This window comes from Malania oleifera, chromosome 12 (assembly GCF_029873635.1).
Source record: "Malania oleifera isolate guangnan ecotype guangnan chromosome 12, ASM2987363v1, whole genome shotgun sequence".
Lineage (NCBI taxonomy): Eukaryota > Viridiplantae > Streptophyta > Magnoliopsida > Santalales > Ximeniaceae > Malania > Malania oleifera.
In genome coordinates, this window is record NC_080428.1 from 71,979,448 (window position 1) to 72,000,679 (window position 21,232).

General features: G+C 35.8%; 1 protein-coding gene across 4 annotated transcripts; it reads right to left on the reverse strand.

Annotated features, from left to right (window-relative positions):
• Positions 1–443: 443 nt before the first annotated feature.
• LOC131144110 (protein SHORT HYPOCOTYL IN WHITE LIGHT 1) lies at positions 444–18,950 on the reverse strand. Of its 4 annotated transcripts, none has more exons than XR_009133696.1 (5): positions 18,690–18,950; positions 18,406–18,615; positions 7,893–7,958; positions 1,144–1,489; positions 444–791 (listed from the first exon to the last, which is right to left on the reverse strand). XR_009133696.1 is itself a non-coding variant. In XM_058092501.1 (5 exons), exons 1-4 carry the CDS (start codon positions 18,861–18,863, stop codon positions 1,159–1,161), a joined length of 594 nt encoding a protein of 197 aa, XP_057948484.1. In that variant the 5' UTR covers positions 18,864–18,931; the 3' UTR covers positions 444–791; positions 1,144–1,158. The 4 variants fall into 4 exon arrangements, 3 of the variants coding, with proteins under 3 accessions (XP_057948484.1, XP_057948485.1, XP_057948486.1); XM_058092501.1 differs by having other exon boundaries at positions 1,144–1,302; positions 18,690–18,931; XM_058092502.1 differs by having other exon boundaries at positions 444–1,302.
• Positions 18,951–21,232: the final 2,282 nt, after the last annotated feature.

Genomic DNA, 21,232 nt, shown 5'->3' on the forward strand with positions numbered 1-21,232 from the left:
ACTGATTGGAGTTCATCAACAAGGGGGGCTGGAATATGGATGGACATGTAGTTGGCAATTCTGTGCAGGAAAATACTATGATTTTAGAAAGCTCGCATTAGGGTTTATGATGTTAAATGCAAGAAGGCATTCTGGGATTTTAGGGCTTTATTGGGTAGAGATGGAATAGTAATAAGGGTTGCCAGGAAGAGGAAAAGAAGTTCAGATGTGATAATGTGCGTGAGCAGTGCCATAGATGAGGATAGAAGCTAGGAAATTCACCAAGGATCATGAAAAATTCACACGAAGTATGGATTTCAGGACTTGAATTTAAATTTATGTAAATTTTGACAAAAACCCTATATATAATTTTATATTGCACGTTTTGTCCAAATCAGCACAAATCCAAATCAAAGACTTGAAATCCAAACATCATGACACCAGGAAATTCAGACAAAATGGTAAGAGTTAAAAATTTTTACCCATTCATCCACCAAAACTTATAATATTTCCAACCTTACTAGGATTCAACTTGCTTCAAAACTAGTGGACTTCTAACATCCTAGCATATAACGGGACAACCGGACTCACAACTAGCCCATGAGAATAACCTCTACGAAAAGTACAACTCCGCCCCTCTATAGACTAGAAAATGACGACTTTGTCCATAAAATCAGGTGCACCATGGTAACTCACTTTTCTTAATCCATTATTTGATTGCAAAAGACTTCGATTTTTGTGGTGTAGAAGATGCACACAGTAAGCAATTCATCAAATGCATCTCTCCTCCTGTTGATCACATAATACTTATCCTGTTGATCAACGTGAGAATGCATATTATTAGTTAACTGGAATCAAGAGACACATGCATCTAGTGCCAACCATTATGGTACAACGCACAATTAATTGTGCCAGACTACACTACAAACTTCAATAATCAATGACCTGTGAAGCAACCACCACCACATGACCGTCTGAAGATGGGAGAATGAGAAAATGAACCGCTAAATAATTAACAAAAACATCATTAAGCAGGGTGCACTTTGAGGAACAATCAGACGGCATGTGGTATGTAAAAGAATGTACGAATACTAACATTAAGCAATTCAGAAGTTAATCGCTCGGTGCTGTGCAATAAAAGAAATGACAGGGAGAGAGAGCCACCAGCGAATAAGAAGATCATGTTATTGGTTGTGTTGTACCAAATGATGTTCCACCCTGGTAAAAACTATTCCCACTTGACTGGAAATAGGATACAGTTGCCCAGATCACACGTAAGATAAGTATTACCACAAACACAGCTCCTCCAAGGGTACATACCACCTGTAAAATGACATTTGTCACCATAATAATCACTAAATTTACTATAAAAAATAAATAAAATAAAATAAAATAAAACTATTATTCCCTGTCCAACTGTCAACTAATCCAGAATGTTGAAGGTGATGTATTGAGATTTGTGAAAGATGTGTAACCAGAATATAGACCCACAACCACATGTTTGCTTTGACTGGAAACAAAACAAAAAATAAGAAACACAAACAAAATCCAAAAAATACATAAAAGGCAATGTTGCAAGTTCTATACATCAATAACAGGTTGAGGTGTTGCACTGTTGCATTCAATCTCTAAGAGGAAACACAATTTTATAAAAAGCCAACCCAAAAAGATTCGTAAACTAGGAGGGTTTTGCAAATTAGACAAGGAGGGGGCATACAACCATCATAACTTGTGTTATATTATATGCTAAAAGATGGAGCATTAGACAGGAAGAAAAATGGATTTCCACTAACAGAATACAAGCACCTTGATGTAGAACATGAAGCCGGACCATGGGGAGACCATTGTTGGAGACTAATTCAAAAGAACTGGATTGAATGATAGTGGGGCTCCATACCCGAATGTGTATAGTTTAATTAGTAGTTATTACATATGTTTAGTTAAAATTAGGGCTTATGTGTATTTGGGATTTGTATGTAATATGTGTCGTTTTTTAGGGGTTAATTTGTAATTTCATGTATCTTTAGGGACACGTGTGTTTCTAGTAATTTAGGCTTTCTTATAAATAAGGTGTGGAAACCTTGTAAACTGAGTTTTTTGTGAATTTGAAATTGAAGTGAACGGCTTTGTGCATGTGCATGTTGTACCCCACATTGTATCTCCTTCCTCCTATTTACTTCCTTCATCCTCCTCCTCCTCCTCCCTCTCTCCTCTATATCTCTCCCCAATTCTCTTTTCGGAGTAATCCTTGATGTTGCTACTGCATCACTCCCTATTTTTTTTTTACTTGATGGCTGCCCATCCCCAGAAGCTCAAGGAGCCTAGGGCAGGGTGATGTGGAAAAGCAAATAAAGCAATAAAGAGTGCTGGGGAACTAGCCTTGGAAGTGGGGTGTGCAGAGTTGGGGTGGCTGATGTCTTATTTAGGGGTTCCTTTAGGGGGCAATCCTAGAGTAGCTAGTTTCTGAGATCCAGTGGTGGAGAGTGTCTAAGTGGTTAGACAGGTGGAAGGGAACCCTTTTTTCCTCTAGGAGGGAGGATTACTCTAATTCAGGCTTGTCTTTCTAGTATTCCATTTTATTTTCTGTCTATTTTTAAAATCCCAATGGGAGTTGCTAGTAAGATTGAGAATTATAAGATATTTCCTGTGGTCAAGGTAGGGGTTTTTAAGGATCACTTAAGGAATTGGGAAGTGGTGTGTAGGACTAAGAAAAAGGGTGGTTTGGGTCTTGCAAATTTGGTGTCTAGGAACACGGTTCTTTTGGCTAAATGGCTTTGGTGGTTCCTGTTAGAGATTTCATCCTCGTCGCATAAAGTTATCAAAAATAAATTTGGCCTTGATGAGAATGAGTAGGATACAAATTTAGGTTCTAGATGTCCTTCGGAAAGCCTGTGGAAAGCTATTTCTCAAATTTATTCTATCTTCATTCCCCATACCAAATTTGTGATGGGTAAGGGTAACATTCATTTTTGGAAAGATATATGGTTGGGGAATGTTGTTCTAGCCACCTCTTTTCTTTACTTATTCCGTTTGAACTCAAGGCAAAAAATGATCCCATCTTTTCTTTTATGGTAGATTTGGGCAGTCCTCTACCTTGTTGGGATTTTCGTTTTAGCCTTGAATGATAGGGAAACTATTGAACTATCTTCTTTGTTGGTTATGTTGAACAACTGTAGGATGTTGTCTGAGGATGATAGCTGTTCTTGGTTGTTGGATTCCTCAGGTGTTTTTTCGTGTAAATCCCTTTTTTTTATTTCTTGGTTGGTACTAATCATTCCTTTCCACTCTACAAAGTAATCTAGAAGATCAAAATCCCCCATAAAATCAGAGTGTTTCTTTGGTTGGTTATGCTTAATAAAATAAATACTAATGACTTGCTGCAGATGAGGAGACCTTTAAAGGCTCTATCCCCCAATATTTGTATGCTTTGTTTGGATTGTTTTAGAATGAGTTATTTAATTATTTTGGAGAAAGCTGCGTTTGTCCGAGTACAATGGAGCAGTTCTTGGCAATATCTTTTGTGGGGTTTGGTAGGAGGAAGGAAGGTATTGCATTATGGAATTGTGCTTTATTTGCAGTGTTATGGGGCTTGTAGAAGGAATGTAACATACATATTTCAGGAAAGAAGATACCATATTGGTTGGTGTGGGAGAAAGTGATTTTTATGGCTTCTTTGTGGTGTGTGGGCAATGAAACTTTTAAGGGGATGTGTTTGACAGATGTTCAGTAGGATTGGAAGTCCCTTCTAAGGGCATGCTTCCTTTTTTGTTTTGTTTTGTTAAGGAGATGCCTTCTTTCCTGATTGTACATTCTTTTTTAATCTAATGAATTTCTTTTTCTATCCAAAAAAAAAAAATTAAACAACTAACTAAACACATTTGGGTCTAAGACCCAATAAACCATTGTACCTTATTCTTCCTACCAATATCCTCCACTGCTTCATTAGATACCAAATAGCATCCACTATCTCTCCCCCTTCCCCCCCCCCCCCCACCCACCAAAATAAATAAATAAATAAAATAAAAGCACTTCAGGTCTTAGAAATAGTCTCCTATCACTTAAGCTATTTGCAAACACTTTTGCAACAATCTTGTAAACGTGTGTGGCTAGACTGATAGGTCGAAATCAGCAATTTCTTTAGCATGATCCTTTAGGCTCTAAAGTAATGAAAGTAAAATAAATGCTTTTGCCAAAGACTCCATTAAAAACGAATCCATTAAAGACCTTCAACAGATTAGCCTTAACCACATCCTAACAATATTGAAAGAAGGCAATAGTAAAACCATCTGGACCCAGAGCCTTATCCCTATCCATCCCAAACATTACATTCCTAACTTTGATCTCCTGGAAAGGCCTTTCCAACAATCTCATCTGATCATTAGAAATAGGGATCCACTCCAACCCTCAATCATTGGTCTACTCTCAATGTCCTCCGTAAATTAATTCAGAAAAAATTCAGTGTTGTCATTATTTAAATTTAGCCCTTTGCAATCACCCCATCCAACTCATATTTCAATGAAACTGACTTTGCCGCCTCCATCTCTGTTAAAATTCCATCATCCTCTTTTCTGTCCAGCAATCAATCTTAACTAAGATGTTAGATTTCCTAATCCAATCATCTCTATTGCAAGTTTTTAGATTTATTTTTCTTATAAAAATGACTACAAGATGGATTCAGTGGTGCTAGTTCTATTGTTTAGCTTTATGGGATTTTCAGCAAAGAGAATGGTTAAATCATGTTGTTTGAGGTGGTGCAAAATATGCAGGTATTATGCACAGTATATGTTGATATTTGAGCTAGATATACTGTGTTGAAATTTGTTGTGCATAATCCGTAAATATGCATTGTGCTTAAACTTGAAAGTTGAAACATTCCCGTGCTATTTTAAATTATACTATTAAATTTCATCATAAAGATAGTTTGTTACCATCAATAAAAACAACAAAATCAAGCCTTAGTCCCATTAGGTGGGGTCGGCTATATGAATCTTTTTCCGCCAATTTATGTGATCATAGACCATTTCTTTTGATAGATTCAAGGATATTAAATTCTTACTCACTATCTTCTCCAAAGTTATTTTAGGTCTACCTCTACCCCTTCTACTGCCCCCACAGTAACTAAGTCACTCTTCCTCACAGATGCACTATGTGGCCTACGTTGTAAGTGTCCATACCATCTGAGTCGTCTCTCCCTTATCTCATCTTTTATAAGAGCTACACCTAACTTACAACGAATATGTTCATTCCTTAATTTAACTTTCAATGTTATACCACTCATCCATCCAAGCATTCTCATCTCAGCAACTTTTACTTTTTGAATATTATGTTTCTTCGTCGCCCAACATTCCGATCCATATAGTATAGCTGGTCTTATAGCTGTCCTATAAGACTTCCCTTTCAATTTTAATGGTATTTTACGATCACAAAGCACACTTGAAGCACTTCTCCATTTTACCCGACCTGCTTTAACTCTATGCATTACATCATCTTCAATTTCTCCTTCAGCTTGCATAATAGATCCAAGGTATCGAAATCTAGAAGTGTTATTTATTTCTTCATCATCAAGTTTAACTTTGTCTCCAATATTCCTCCTATCATTACTAAAATTACAATTCATATATTATGTCTTATTTCTACTTATCCTAAAGCCTCTAGATTCCAAAACTTCTCTCTATAATTCTAACTCAGCCTCTACTCCGTCCCTAATTTCGTCAATTAATATAATATCATCTGCAAATAACATATACCATGGAACCTCCTTTTGAATATTCTTAATCAATTGGTCCATCACAAAAGCAAAAAGATAATGACTCAGAGAAGATCCTTGATGTACACCTATGGTGATTGGAAATTCTCTAATTTCTCCATCTATAGTCCTTACACTAATCATTACTTCATCGTACATATCCTTAATGACATCGGTATACCTACTACATACACCTTTTTTTTCTAAAACCAACCATAAAACTACTCTAGGTATCCTATCATATGCTTTCTCAAGGTCAATAAATATCATATGCAAGTCTCTCTTCTTTTCCCTAAACTTTTCCATTAATCTTCTTAAAAGATAAATAGCTTCTGTGGTAGATCTCCCAGGCATAAAACCAAATTGATTTTTTGAGACCTTTGTTTCTAACCTTAATCTTTATTCAACTACCATTTCTCATAGTTTCATCGTATGACTCATAAGTTTAATTCCACAATAGTTATTACAATTTTGAATATCTCCTTTATTTTTGTATAAAGGTATTAAAGAGTTTTTCCTCTATTCATCTGGCATTTTCTTAGTTTTTACAATTGTATTAAATAAATTAGTTGACCATACAATTCTGTTATCACCTAAGCATTTCCAAACTTCAATTGGGATGTTATTTAGTCCCATAGTTTTCCCATTTTTCATCTTTTTTAGAGCAAACTTAACTTCGTTAACTCTAATTTTGCGAATAAATCTCATATTTTTAGTTTTTTTTCCTCATTTGACAATTCTAAGTTTAAGCCTTCTATTTGGTTTTCATTAAACAACTTACTAAAGTAACTTCGCCATTTTTTTTAATGCCTTCGTCCTTAACCAAGACAATATCATCCTCACTTTTTATACATTTTACATTTCCTAAGTCCTTACACATTAGCATAATTGTCTACACTAGATTAATGACTATGAAGTGGCACAATAGATCTGAAATAATATGTAACTAAAAGGATTGGTTTGGATTTATAAATACAAATTCCTAAAACTTCTATACTGTAAAAATAAATAATAACAATGTAATAATATCTCCTTGATTTAGAATTTTCTTGAATTGAGACTTTCTCTGTTTCATGAAATCTGAATCTGAGTGTTGTAATACTGGGGACAAATTCTTTTCAGTATTATGAATTTTAATACGAATTTTGTACGATTATAACAACGTGGATTGTTCAGAGCATTTTCAGTAGCTAGAGCTACACAAGGCTTGGTTTGAAGTAAGAAATTATTAATATTTATTTGAAGAAAGAAACAAAGGAAACTACATCACAAACACATTCTCCTGAAAAAACAAGGAAATGAACCAAAGTTTGTAGTGATACGTAGATTATATTAAATAGCCATTATTGTTCAGCTGGAAATATTTGTTGGCCGTTTGAATTTTGGATGTCACTCTCAATTCATAACCTAAACTTTGTGTCTATCTGTGTGTGCTTGCATTCTTGAATTGAGGTTCTTTTTTTGGTTGTATTTGATTTAGCTAAACATTGATTTGGACCAACTCAAGTATATTTAATTATTATTGGTTTGCTTTGAGAAATTTGAATTTGAGCATGAAAAACTTAAGAATGAAAGTTGGTGTTGAATGATATGGATTTTGACATTGAGTTTCACAGGTTTATAAAAACATGAAATGCTCAAAAAGGTAAATGGAGCATATGCTGTTGAAATTTCGACACACCAGAGCCACATATTGTTGAAGGCTACACATGCATGTGTGGATGAATTGTATTCTTTAACTACCATTGAATTTGTCAATTTCATTTTTTAGTTTTTAAAAATTCTTAAAACATGCACCATGTAAAGTGCTCACAAATTTAAATTATTAAATATTTCATGCATCACATGGGTCTGCTAATAGAAACCAGAGCTCAAGAATTCCTATATTGAAAACATTGTTTTAATCAGGGGTCCGAATTATGAAGCCCTTAATAAGCCCGCTCTTCCTATTTTAATTTTACAGGTCCTACGAGAACAATTTGAGTTTATTTTATTTATCTATTAATTTTCTTCTTTTTTATGTGCTGCCTATAGTATAGATGAGTTTGCCCTTGCTCCTTTAGGCTTTAATTTACTATTTCTAATGATAAAAATCTAGATGCATATACAACACATTTCAAAATTGTTTTCCAGTGTGTAAACAACATCTGAACAAACAGAGCTATACCTCAAGAAGTGCTTTAACAATAGACAGTGAAGCAAGAAGAAGAACCCCGTCAACTGCAAAGGACACCTGAATTCCGGCACAAAAACAAACGATGGAAAAGAATCATGGATAATTAGCAATTAATAGAAATACAATCAGACAAATAAAATATTTGCTCAGAAGGTTTACACTTTTGTCAGCAAGCAGCTCATGTAAAAATTATTTTATGAAAAAAATTCAATAGCCAATGAACAAAGTATACACCATTATCTGAATAGATGTAATATTTATTGGTCACAATTCAAAATCACTCTTCAGCAAAGTCCAGAACAATAAAAACAGGACAATTTTAATACAATTTTTTTATTCTGCGGACAATAAAATTTACATATCACGTGAATCATCAACAAGCAAACCGCAAACAAAAGCTATAGCAGGAGAAAATAACAAAAAAATCTATTGCACAAGATAAATGAAAATTTCTGTCAAGGTCAATCTCTTTTGCAGTTAAGTGACCCTCTGACTATATGACATCAGTAAACAAACTTGTCATAGATTTTATGAACTGAATTTCAGAAGTTTTTAAGGGCATGTATCTCCAAGCAATTATAGTAACCATTAAACCAATATCAAGGCCATTGGTTATCATTGGTTATTTCATGCAAACTTGCAATTAGACATAAAAGGGCGCCCATATTAGCCAGTACTTTGTTTATTTTTTCCATTATTTGCTAACCTTCATGCAAATTCAACTTGCGGTCACTCAATCAAAAGGGTGCCCATATAAGCCCCTACTTAGTTTCATTGATGTTGATAAAATTTAAAAAATAATATTCTGGTCACTATGTGATGCAGGGGCAGCATCAAGGTTCCGCAGCCATGAAGAAATTAGAAGAGGAAGGAGAGAGGAGAGAGGAGATACCAGGGGCGAATGCACGTTTACTTCAATTCAAATTCATCAACAACTACCTACAACATGACTTTCACACACTATTTATAAAAAAGCCTCTGTACATGAAATTACACATAAACCTTTAAAACTGCATTACATTACAAATATACCTCTGCTTTACACAAATATTACAAACAACCCCCAAATACACATAATCCTATACTAATTAATACTGAACACACAATAAACTACCAACTTAACCCCACAATTCCTTAAACCCAACTCTTCTTAATTATGTTCTAGCAAGGATCTTCCCAAGGTCTTACTTCTTGTCCTACATGGCTACATCGACTGTTCCACAGAAAAAATTTGGCCTCGAATTCTGAAATGTTGGAGAATCAAAGGGAGAAACAAATTTGGATTCTTTGAAAGCCAGCACTTGAGTGATACAAGAAACCACAATCCTTTGGCAGCATCATAGTCTTGAATTGAGAGTTGGCATCAATAAGCACATCGGGAATGACAAACTCAACAATTGAAATGTCTTAAGGACTTTGGATGTCTTCAAACACATTCATTTCCTTCCTTGTATTGTCTCCAAGCTGAATAATTATGACTGATTCTTTGTCTTGGTTCATTGGTAGAGCGGACTTCAAAACGATTTTCTTCCCATTATAGTGAAAGACATGTGTTATCATGTTATCATGTCCTTAAGTGACACCTAAATCATCCAACCAAGGAGAACCAATGGGTACATGGTCAATCTTCATAGGTAGGATATCACACCAAACATTAGCCAAATATTCACCCATATGGATGGCTGGGCAATTTCTCGTGAGACTAGAAATAGGAGGAGATTCTGGCAAATATTCTCACTCACAATTGCTGGCGCGTGGGCCACCGGCCAATGGTGCTCCAGCGATGACTTTTTCAATCGAGGGTGGATCAGGGGTGGGGAATATAGAGGTGATTGTTGTAGCTCAACACCGGCAAGGGTGGATTTTGAAGGGATCGGCGAATGGAGAAGTTTGGCCGATACGTGGAGCCACATGAATGGTCAAACGAGGATGAAATTTTGAGGGGAAAGTTTTCAGAGGGTTCCATTTTTGGTGGTGTGGGTAGTGTTGCAGCATGTTCGCTGGAAAGTGGTAATTAAGATTTGGGGACACTATCGAAATTCCTGAAAAGTACAGAAACTATATAGAGGCACGACTGGAACTATTTTTCAGTGAGGTATTGTCTGCTTTAGCCCACAGGCTCCACGGATTTGTCCTAAAAAAGGCACCTCACATAGTCAGAGTCCAAACCATCCTTATAAGTCCAAGATCTCCCTCATACACATCCTATGTGAGACCGTAACAGGCTCTCCCGTCTGATCTCAGACACCCTCGTCAGAGTGGCTTACACCTTAATGTAGGATCCATCCACATTATAGTACCCATCAGGTGGCTCTGATACCAAATGATGCAGGGGCAGCATCAAGGTTCTACAGCCATAGGAGAATTTAGAAGAAATAGAAGAGAGGAAGGAAAGAGAAGGGAGGAGAGAGGAGATAGTAAGGGAAAACTCACATTCAATTCAACAATTCAAATTCATTAACAACTAACTTACAACATGGCTTTCACACACTATTATAAGAAATCCTAAACACATAAAATTATACACATACCCCTAAAACTACATGAATTACAAACATACCCCTAGAATACACAATTACTACAAACAAGCCTCCAACATAAATAATCCTATGACAAGCAAACTACACCACATACTTAAACAACTAACTAACTAAGCACATTTGGGTTTCAAACCCAATAAACCATTCACCCTATTCTTTGACATAAGCCTCCTAATTGGGTTGAAATGATCCATCCAAATAGCCGCTTCTTGTCCTATATCAATTGCCTCCTTCCGAAAAGAACTCGACTCTGTCAAGTTGGGGAAAGTACCAAGGATTCCATCACCATGAATAGAGTCATTTCGTTTCATTAGAAAGAAACCAGCAGTACGCTTCAACTTGGTGAGTGGAAGGATTCGTGATGATTTGTCAATGGATAGGGAATAAGAATTCTCATATCCATCATGTTTCACCTTCCTATCAAATAACCATGGTCAGCCCAAAAGAAAGGGCAGCTCGGTGCACAAAGCTCCCGCATATGTATGCGGGGTCCAAGGAAGGGGCGGACCACAATGGGTCTATAGTACGCAGCCTTACCTTACATTTTTGTAAGACACTGTTTCCACGCCTAGACCCCGTGACCTCTAGATCACACGGTGACAACCTTACCGTTGCGCCTAAAAGAATGTAACAAATTTTGAGAGTAAGAATATCACATTGCACTGTCTCCATAATGGAACCAATCTTGAAGGTGAGTAAGTAGATATCATGCACCTTCAAGTTGGTATTATTCACCCAAGCAATTTTGTATGGTTTGGGATGAGGCTCAACTTTCAAATTTAACTTCTTCACAACTTCTTCAAAAACTACATTTGTGCAACTACCAGGATCAATAAGACAATAACCACAGTTGTTAGCACAAAGTTGTTTTTGGCATATCAATTGAGTTTGAAATATGTTGGTCTGCCTCCAATCCTCTGTCTCTTTAACCTTGTGGGAAGAGAGCATATGTCGAAGCACTAAACAAGTTTTCAAATTGCCATCTGGAATTTCTATTTCAGTTTCAACTACTTGAGTATCATCATCATCTTCTTCTTTTTTTGCAACGGCCATGAATAGGTAAGGACATTGTGCAACTCCATGTCCAAAACCTTAACACTTAAAGCATTTGAGTGATGACTGGCTCTAAGAAGTTGTTTTGGAATGCTCAAGAGTCTTCCAAGAGGTATTAATTTGAACACCTTTACCCAATTGCTCAACTGTCTTCTCTCATACACTCCACTAGCACTCTTCTCAAACCAAAGGGCTGATGTCGAGGAGGATTGCATTGCATGTCCTCCTCAATCGGAGTGACAACCTGTGTTGCATCCCCAATTGTAATGAGATGACATGCAGCAAGTTTGGAGGCAATAGCTGACTTCAACCCTTTTCCGTACAATGCTATCATGACATTTTCTTTCCATTCTATATCAGCACAAGTAGCCAAATGATATAATATTCTAGTGTACTCCATAACTGTCTTTTCTTCTTGCTTCAAATCAAAGAGCTGGAAATGAACACGCTGCTGATAATTGGGAAGCACAAATTGCTCCTGCATGGCACGCTTCATCTCACCCCACATTGTAATCTCACCAAATATCCTTCTTCCAAAGATCTCCCTTTGTTTAATCCAACAAATTCAAGCAGTTCCCTTCAATTTTGAATCAGCAAAGTACAACTTTCTAGCCTCATTCATGTCATACCATCGGAAATAGTACTCCAAAGAATCCACCCAATCATCAAATTCATCAGAACCATCACCATTAAAATCTGCGACTTCTAGTTTAATTTCTGTTCAGAAATTTCAGCATTTAAAAAATCAAAAAACAAAACAAAACAAAAGGCAGTTTCTAAACTTTTCAGAAATTCCAATCGTATCCCCAATTCTCAAACACCACTTTCCAGCGACCATCTTGCAACACCACCCACACAGCCAAAAACAGAACCCCATGAAACCCTTCCCCTCCAGTTTTCATTGTCGTCCAACCATCTGAAGACACCACATACCGGCCAAAACATATCCAGCCATCAGCTCTTCCAAAGACCTATCCTCCTTTGCTTTTCTCATCACACCACCAACACCATTGTACTTTCCATTCCTTGATCTCCCTTCGCCCCAAAAATCACTGCCAGAAAGTCGCTGCCGGAAACTCACGCACCCCGCATGCCGGCGACTGCGAGTGAGAGTGTCTACCAAAATCTCCTCCTGTTTCCTGTCTCAGGAGAAACTGCCAAGCCATGATATTATGGGTTTTCTTTGCAATATACTGAGCTGCAAGGAGATATTTTAATTGTAGAGACACTACATTGCAAGCAAGCCCGATAATTTGGCATGAAACCCCAGAAATTGTCACGGCCAACATCAAAAATCAGGTTTTATTGCTGCAATTTGAGAATTTAATAAGTGAATTTGTTTCATTTCAGCAAGACGCTCAAGATCTAAAGTGAACTGAAGATATTTCTTGAAAATTAGGAGTCAAGTTTATGGTTTTGCATGATCAGGTTGAGAATTGTGGGCAAGTGTGTGAAAAACTTTTGTTAATACACAGTTGCAGTGTAAATAAGTTCAGCAATATGGTGACAAATTATTAGACAAAGGAATGCCATTTATCATACTTTGGGCACAATTTCAAGGTTTTCAACACCTTTCTCAAATGTGGAGAAAAGGTTTGCAAAATCCTCATTGATGGAAGATGTCCAATGAATGTGGTTTCCATAAACGGAGTCATCCGTATGCAGCTTCATTCGGAACCTCACCTAAAGCCTTATATGATGTCTTGGGTTGATAAGTCTATTGTACATGTTTATGAAAGATGTTTGGCTCCCATCCAAATGGATGAACATTTGACTAATGTTTGGTGTGATATCCTACCTATAAAGATTGGACATGTACTCCTTGGTTCTCCTTGGTTGGATGATTTAGGTGTTACTCAAGGACATGAGAACACATATGTCTTCACTATAATGGGTAGAAAATTGTTTGGAAGTCCGCTCTACATAACTACTCAACTTGAAGACAATACAAGGAAGGAAATGAATGTGAAGACATCCAAAGTCCTTCAAACATTCCAATTGTTGAGTTTGTCATTCCTGATGTGCTTATTGATGCCAACTCTCAATTCAAGTCCATGATGCTGCCAAAGGATCCTGATTTCTTGTATCACTCAAGCGCTGGCTTTCAAAGAATCCAAGCTTGCTTCTCCCTTTTAATTCTCCAACATCTCAAAATTCGAGGATGATTTTTTCCTAAATGGGGGAGAGTTGATGTAGGACAAGAAGCAAGACCTTGGGTAAATCCTTGCTGGAGAATAATTAAGAAGAGTAGAGTTAAGGAATTTTTGGGTTAAGGTAGTAGTTTATTGTGTGTGTTAGTATTCATTAAAATAGGATTATGTGTATTTGGGGGTTGTTTGTAATATATGTGTAAAGAAGGGGTATGTTTGTAATGTAATGTAGTTTTAAGGGTTTACGTGTAATTTCATGTAAAGAGGCTTTCTTATAAATAGAGTATGAAAGTCATGTTATAGGCAGTTGTTATGAATTTGAATTGAAGTGAACACGAGTTCCCCCCTGGTATCTCCTCCCTTCCCTCTCCTTCCTCTTCTAATTTCTACCTCTCCTTCCTCTTCTAATTTGTCCATGGCTGCAATTAGAAATTAGAAGAGGAAGGAGAGGGAAGGGAGGAGAGAGGAGATACCAAGGGAGAACTTGCGTTCACTTCAATTCAAATTCATCAACAACTGCCTACAACATGGCTTTCACGCTCTATTTCTAAGACATGAAATTACACAAACCCCTAAAACTACATTACATTACAAACATACCAATACTTTATACAAATATTACAAAAAACCCCCAAATATACATAATCCTATTTTAATTAATACTAACACACATAATAAACTACTAACTTAACCCCCACAATTCCTTAACCCAACTCTTCTTAATTATTTTTCAGCAAGAATCTTCCCAAGCTCTTACTTCTTGTCCTACATTACTATGCTTTTTAAAATGTTGATGTCCATCATTCCATTGACAATGCCACCACAAGGGTTTTTAGTGTGTGGTAGTACCACTATGCTAATGAATGCCCATATCCTACCATCATACGCACATGTTTATATTATTCTAGCATAAACCCTCTTCTCCTTCCCAGTCTTCTCCATTGACTTTCTGACTCTAAACCTAGAGCAAGAGCAACCTAACAGCCATGGCATCTTGATCAAGCCAGACACGAACTATTCTATAATCTAATGAGCTTTGTCGATGAGTACATGAATTCTCTCAATAGTATGTAGTATCATCATTTTCGCTTGAAGCATTTTGTTCAACATGCTTTGGCACATCAATGGAGGTAGTGATCTTTCCTTGTGAATTCCTACCAGAGCTTTAAAGCTCAACTTGTGAGAATTATGTCCAGATGGATCCAAAGCTGGGTGTTGGTTCTCCAAAGCAAGGCTCATGGAACATTGGGCAGTTGACTAGTTGTTCAAGTCTTAGAATGGCGTTGTTCTGTAGAATATGATTACTTGTTGTGCAAGACAAGTTGCAAAAATCTTATTTAGCCCACACCTGCCGCAGCGGCAATTGAAAGCATCCAAGACGTCATCATATTTCAACAAAATATCATGAATACATTCAGCATCTACCTCCCCAATGTCGAGTTTTGGCATTTGTGTTGATATTCTTTGAGGATGCATGGTGGGAAGCGTGTTTTTATGCCAACATTGAGTCTGTCAATGAGGGTAACAAGTGCAAGTTTAGTGTGAATGACTTGCACCCCCAAAAGTATACTTCTCTTCAAATATGTTATACTATTTTCTCTTTAATGATGGATTCTCATACAAGGGATGGAAGAAAAGCAATAACAGTAGAAAATGGAAGAAAAGATGGCTTGGAAGAAGTCAACCATGGAGGGCATTGGTGTTCAACATTGCCTCCTTTCAGGCACACTAATTTGGCATTGGTTGCTTCACTTTGAAAAACCCCCTTCTTATACTTCTCAATGAGGTAGAAAAAAAATAAAAAAACAAAAGACAAAGAATAAAGAGAATAGGTGCTCTTGGCCGGTCTACCGAAGTGACTATCCCTATGGCTATATCGTAGGGGCATTAAACCATGCTTGCTACAGTAGTAATTCTAAGCCCCTTTCCCAATGGCTTTGCGTGCAACAAAGAGGAATAGGGTAGCATGGGTCAATGCAGTGGACGTTGGGTGGCTGACGAACAATACTTTCTCCTTAAGAGGAGTGATGTAGGACAAGAAGCAAGACCTTGGGAAGATCCTTATTAGAGAATAATTAAGAAGAATTGGGTCAAGGAATTGTTAGGATTAGTTAGTTTATTATGTGTGTTTGGTATTAATTAGTATAGGATTTTGTGTATTTGAGGATTGTTTGTAATATTTGCGTTGGGTTTGTTTGTAATTCATGTAGTTTTAGGGTATGTGTGTAATTTTATGTGTTTAGGCTTTCTTATAAATAGTGTGTGAAAGCCATGTTGTAAGCAGTTTTTGATGAATTTGAATTGGAATTGAAGTTGAGTTCCTCCCTAGTATCTCCTCTCTCCTCCCTTCCCCTTCCTTCCTCTCTTCTATTTCTTCCAAAATCTCCCATGGCTGCAGAACTTAGTATTAATTAATATAGAATTTTGTGTATTTGAGGATTGTTTGTAATATTTGAGTTGGGGTTTGTTTGTAATTCATGTAGTTTTAGGGGTATGTGTGTAATTTTTTGTGTTTAGGCTTTCTTATAAATAGTGTGTTCAAGCCATGTTGTAAGCAGTTGTTGATGATTTGAATTAGAATTGAACTTGAATTCCTCCCTCGAATCTCCTCTCTCCTCCCTTCCCCTTCCTTCCTCTCTTCTATTTCTTCTAAATTCTCCCATGGATGCAGAACCTTGATGCTGCCCCTGCATCATTTGGTATTAGACTATCAGAGCCCAAAATTGATCTTCCTTCTTCCTTTTCAATCCCCCCAATTTCCTTCCAATCAATGTTCTTCTTCCTTCTTTCTTCTCCTTCTTTCTCCTTTTGTCTGCTCCGTTCTATCCAGCAACCTCTCTGTTATTCTACCTCACTGGAATATTTCTCTCTCCTTACATAATTCTGTAATTCTCCCCCACTCTTCTCCTCTTCTCCTCTTCTCTTCTTATTCCTCCTCTCTTCTCTTCAGTCGTGTTGATTCTTCTTCTTCTTCTTCCTTCTCTTCTCTTGGTTTCAGATACCAAATGATGAGGGGCAGCATCAAGGTTCTACAGCCATGGGAGAGATTAGAAGAAATAGAAAACCGAAAGGAAGGGGAGGAGAGGTGAGAGGAGATACCAAGGGAAAACTCACATTCAATTCAATTCAAATTCAATAACAATTGTCTATAAAAAAGTCTAAACACAATTTACGAGAAAGTCTAAACACAAAATTACACACGTACTCCTAAAACTACCTAAATTACAAACAAACCCCAACATTACACAAATATTTCAAACAACCCCCAAATACATATAATCTTATACTAATTAATACTCAACACATAATAAACTACTAACTAAACTTCCTAATTATTCTACAACAAGGATCTTCCCAATGTCTTGCTTCTTGTCGGGCAACATCAAGGTTCTACAATCATGGAAGAATTTAGAAGAAATAGAAAAGGAAGGAAGGGGAGGGGAGAGAGGAGATACTAGGGGGGAACTCCCGTTCAATTCCAATTCAAATTCAACAACAACTGCTTACAACATGGCTTTCACACACTATTTATAAGAAAGCCTAAACAAATAAAATTACACCACATACCCTTAAAACTACATGAATTACAAACAATCCCCTACTTTAACAAATATTAATCACAAACAAACCCCTACTTTACACAAATATTACAAACAACCCCCATGTATGCATAATCCTACATTAATTAATACTAAACACATATAATAAACTACTAACTAAACCCAACAATTCCTTGACCCAACTCTTCTCAATTATTCTCCAGCAAGGATCTTCCTAAGGTCTTGCTTCTTGTCCTACATGAAGGTGTTCAGCCCATTTTACGACAAGAAGAAGAAACCTTCCACATTGGCACAATTAGGATAGATACATTATGATTAGACGGGAAGAAGGGCATTGACACGTTTTTAAAATGATAGTATCACAATAGAACTTTTTTAAGGTTTAGTGACCTAATGTAATTAATTCAATTAAAATTCGAGTGACCACCAGCAGAATTTACCATCTATTTACTAACTCATTGAATGGATAATGTTTCATATTGACTAAATATCAAACTAAAAACCAATTTAGGAAATACTTAATTGGTATACTATATAATGACGTGTTTGGTTGTCTCACAGAAGTTGAATAGTTCATCGTTGTTTCCCATTAGGGCGAAAAAGACATCCAACATGAATCCTCATTCTTTTCTTTTCTTTTTTAATAAAAGAGAAAAGCGCTGCAATTACATATTACTAAAGAGCAATTTAACTTCTTTTTTTCTCCACTGAATTGACGTTTGTTCTAAATTATTTTTTCACCCAGATTAGTTCCTGTCATCACCTGCAATTTCGGTTCAAAACAGTGAATTATGTAAAACAAAAGAACCAATGATTTTAAAGAAATGGTTTTGGATTTGTAAGATGTGCCTAAAGTACACAGGGTTAGGGAGAAGAATGAACGAGTACAAATGGATACTTGGCATATCATGCAAGGAACGAACATGGCCGTTTAGCTATGAACCGATTAACTAATAACACTTCGCTTTATGCAATTTCAGGCGCACACCACTTCCATTGCTATGCTACTGGTCAAGTAGTTGTAATCGGCACCTGACACTGGGACGGCGTCAGAAGAAGCTTTAATAAATAAGCAAATAAGGTATAGAAGTAAATCGAATTTGTTGAAACTACAGCAAATAACAGCAGTGGGAAAACGTTCTCTGTGCCTATCTAAGCAGAAATACAGAATCATATGTCCTGATTTGAAGATACAACTCACCAGCTGAGGCGATATGGCCGCGGGCAATACAGAGCGCGAAGCCTTCTTGGCGCGCTTCGAGACTTTCTTGAACAAACTCTGAAAAAATCTGAACAGCAAGTCCACACTGCTTTCCGTCTCCTCGCCGTCACTCTCGTCCTCGATCACATCATCGCCGTCGAAGAAAGCTTCGTCAATCTCCTTCGGTTCTCCTCGAATTGAAGCGTTCAGCTGAGAACACAGACTCCAATGCTAAAACTATCAATTTCATGAACGGATAACATTTTAGAGAAACGGAGAAAGACCTTTCCGATTCCACGACGAATGCTGATTCTAGGGCTTTCGAAGCTAGTCGAGTTACGATGTTGATCAAGGGATTGATGAGGGGATGCAAGATTTGCAGAGGGTGAGAGGGAGAAACGGATGGGATTGGCGAACGCGAGGCTGATGAATGGTGACACTCGCGCGGTCACTGCCATCCTCAGATGATCACAGACTTTGGGGGCTGAGAGATTTGGGAAGACGGCATTTTCCTACTCAATTTATTGACTATAAAATAATTTTCTATTCCGAAATTTTGTAGATTATATTTTAAACTAAATTCAACAATTAAATAAAATATTGAAATTTGTCAACGTATTGAATATTATAAATTATTAGATAATTTAAAAACTAAGTGATTGTTTGGTATCACTTTTAAAAATTATAAAAATACAAATTAAAATTAAAAAAATAAAATTACAAATAATATACATTAAAAAATTATTATAATAAAAATTATTATTATAGTCATTTTAATTAATCATTGTACTTTCAAATTTTACTTTATAATAAAAAAATTTGTTGGATATAACAATTGAAAAATAGTAAATGTATTTTGTAATTAGTTTTATTATTATTTTTAAAATTTATGTTCCTTTTTATTTTAATCATATTTTAATTTATATGACCATTTAATTTTGATTTTAATTTATAAGCATACAAAATCAATAATTTAACTTAAAAAATTTATTTCTATATATTAAAATTTAGACCATAGATTGTCAAAAAAACTGAAAACTTGTAACAAAAATAAGAAATTGACAATAAAAACAAATGTATTTTTATAATTTGTTTCCTTATTATGAAAAAATAGAAACATAAAACAGAAAACAATAATAATATCAAACAGACCCTATATGTAGCTATTTTTCTAATACTATAAAAAGGATTCTCCTTTTGATATCATCTTCAAAAAATGTCAAATTTATCCATATAACTACCAATAATTATTTTAAAATATTCTTTTAATTACCCACAACTATCCCAAAATACTTTTATAATTATGTCAATTTTATTCCTATAATTACTCATAATTATCCCAAAATACTTTTATAACTATCTATAATTATTCCAAAATATCCTTGCCCATGTTTAGAGAGGTCTTGGATTTGGATAAAATAATGTATAAAATTGTGTTGAAATTTGTACAAACTTACCCAAATACAAATTTAAGGTCCGAAATTCATACTTTCAAACACTACCTTACGCCATGTTTGGAGAAGTCTTGAATTTGGAGTTTTATTGGATTTTGATAAAATAATGTACAAAATTATATTGAAATTTGTCTAAAACCACCCAAATCTAAATCCAAAGTCCAAAATTTATGCTTCCAAACATTGCCTTATTTTATTTATGTAGAGACCCGAAAATTTTAATTAATGAAAGTAATAAAGGAAAAGAAATGGAAGAGAAGGAAAAAGGAAAAAAGGGAATTAGCAAAGGTTCGTTGACGAACTAATGGTCTTCATTGACGAATGTCCCTATAGGTCTCGTCGACAAAGTACACGTGTCTCATCGACTAGAAGATACCGAAAGTTAGGGAATTTTAGATAATTTCAGGTTCGTTGATGAACCAGCCTCCTCATAAACGAAGCGCCTTAACGGACTCGTTGACAAATTACTTGAACTCGTCGACAAACGCCGGCCTATAAATAGGAAATTCGCCATTTTCAGCGTGAATTTATCTCTCATCTCGTTCTCTCTCTCTGCCCTATGGTTTTCACTCTCTCTCTTTTCAATTTCGGCTTCGTTAAAGCCTGTTTTGACAATCAGAAGTCACCATAGGGTTCGTGAGGAGATTCTTTACAACTTAACCAGAGCGGATTGTTGGTTTGGAGTTCTTGAGTACCACTCCAAAATCAAGGTAAGTGAAATTTTTTAAGGTTTTATGGGTTATTTGAAGTACTTGGAACCTAGGAAATGCTGAATGAGAATTATTCTAGGAGTTTAGTTGATTGATCTAGGAAAAATGTGAATTTCAAGTTTTTAAGCTGCGAACATCGTGGAGCATAGGATCAAGGGTGTTAGTGGATCTCTCGGTAAGTTAGGTGAGGGGAATAAATTATGACAGTCATTTTAAGAATTTCTGGTTGAATTAATACGTGAAAATGGGAATATAATATTTTTGCCTAAAATTGTTATGAGACGAATTTCAGATAAAATTGTGTGGCATATGAGTAATATTGAATTGCGATGTTTTCGAATATGAAATATGATTAAAGAAATGTTTTCTACGATAAATAGGGAAATATGAGAATATGATATGTTTTATTGAGAAATGTGGAAATTCACAAAAATGAGATATATATATATATATATATATACTAATATGATAATGGAATGGGTATTGAAAAGATGAGAAAGAAACAGAAAATTATGAGAATATTGAAATGTGATATATACCATTATGAGATGAGATATGAATACTAAAATATGAATATTGCAATGTGAATATTGCAATGAGAATATTGAAATGTGAATATTGAATTGTGAATATTGAAATGCGAATATGAAAATGTGAATATTG

Coding starts and splice junctions, on each gene's coding strand:
- LOC131144110 (XM_058092502.1), bottom strand. CDS start 18,863: ATGGCAGTGACCGCGCGAGTGTCACCATTCATCAGCCTCGCGTTCGCC. Junction 7,959..18,405: donor CGGCCATATCGCCTCAGCTG/GTGAGTTGTATC, acceptor GCCGGAATTCAG/GTGTCCTTTGCAGTTGACGG. Junction 1,303..7,892: donor TTGTTAAAGCACTTCTTGAG/GTATAGCTCTGT, acceptor GTCATTTTACAG/GTGGTATGTACCCTTGGAGG.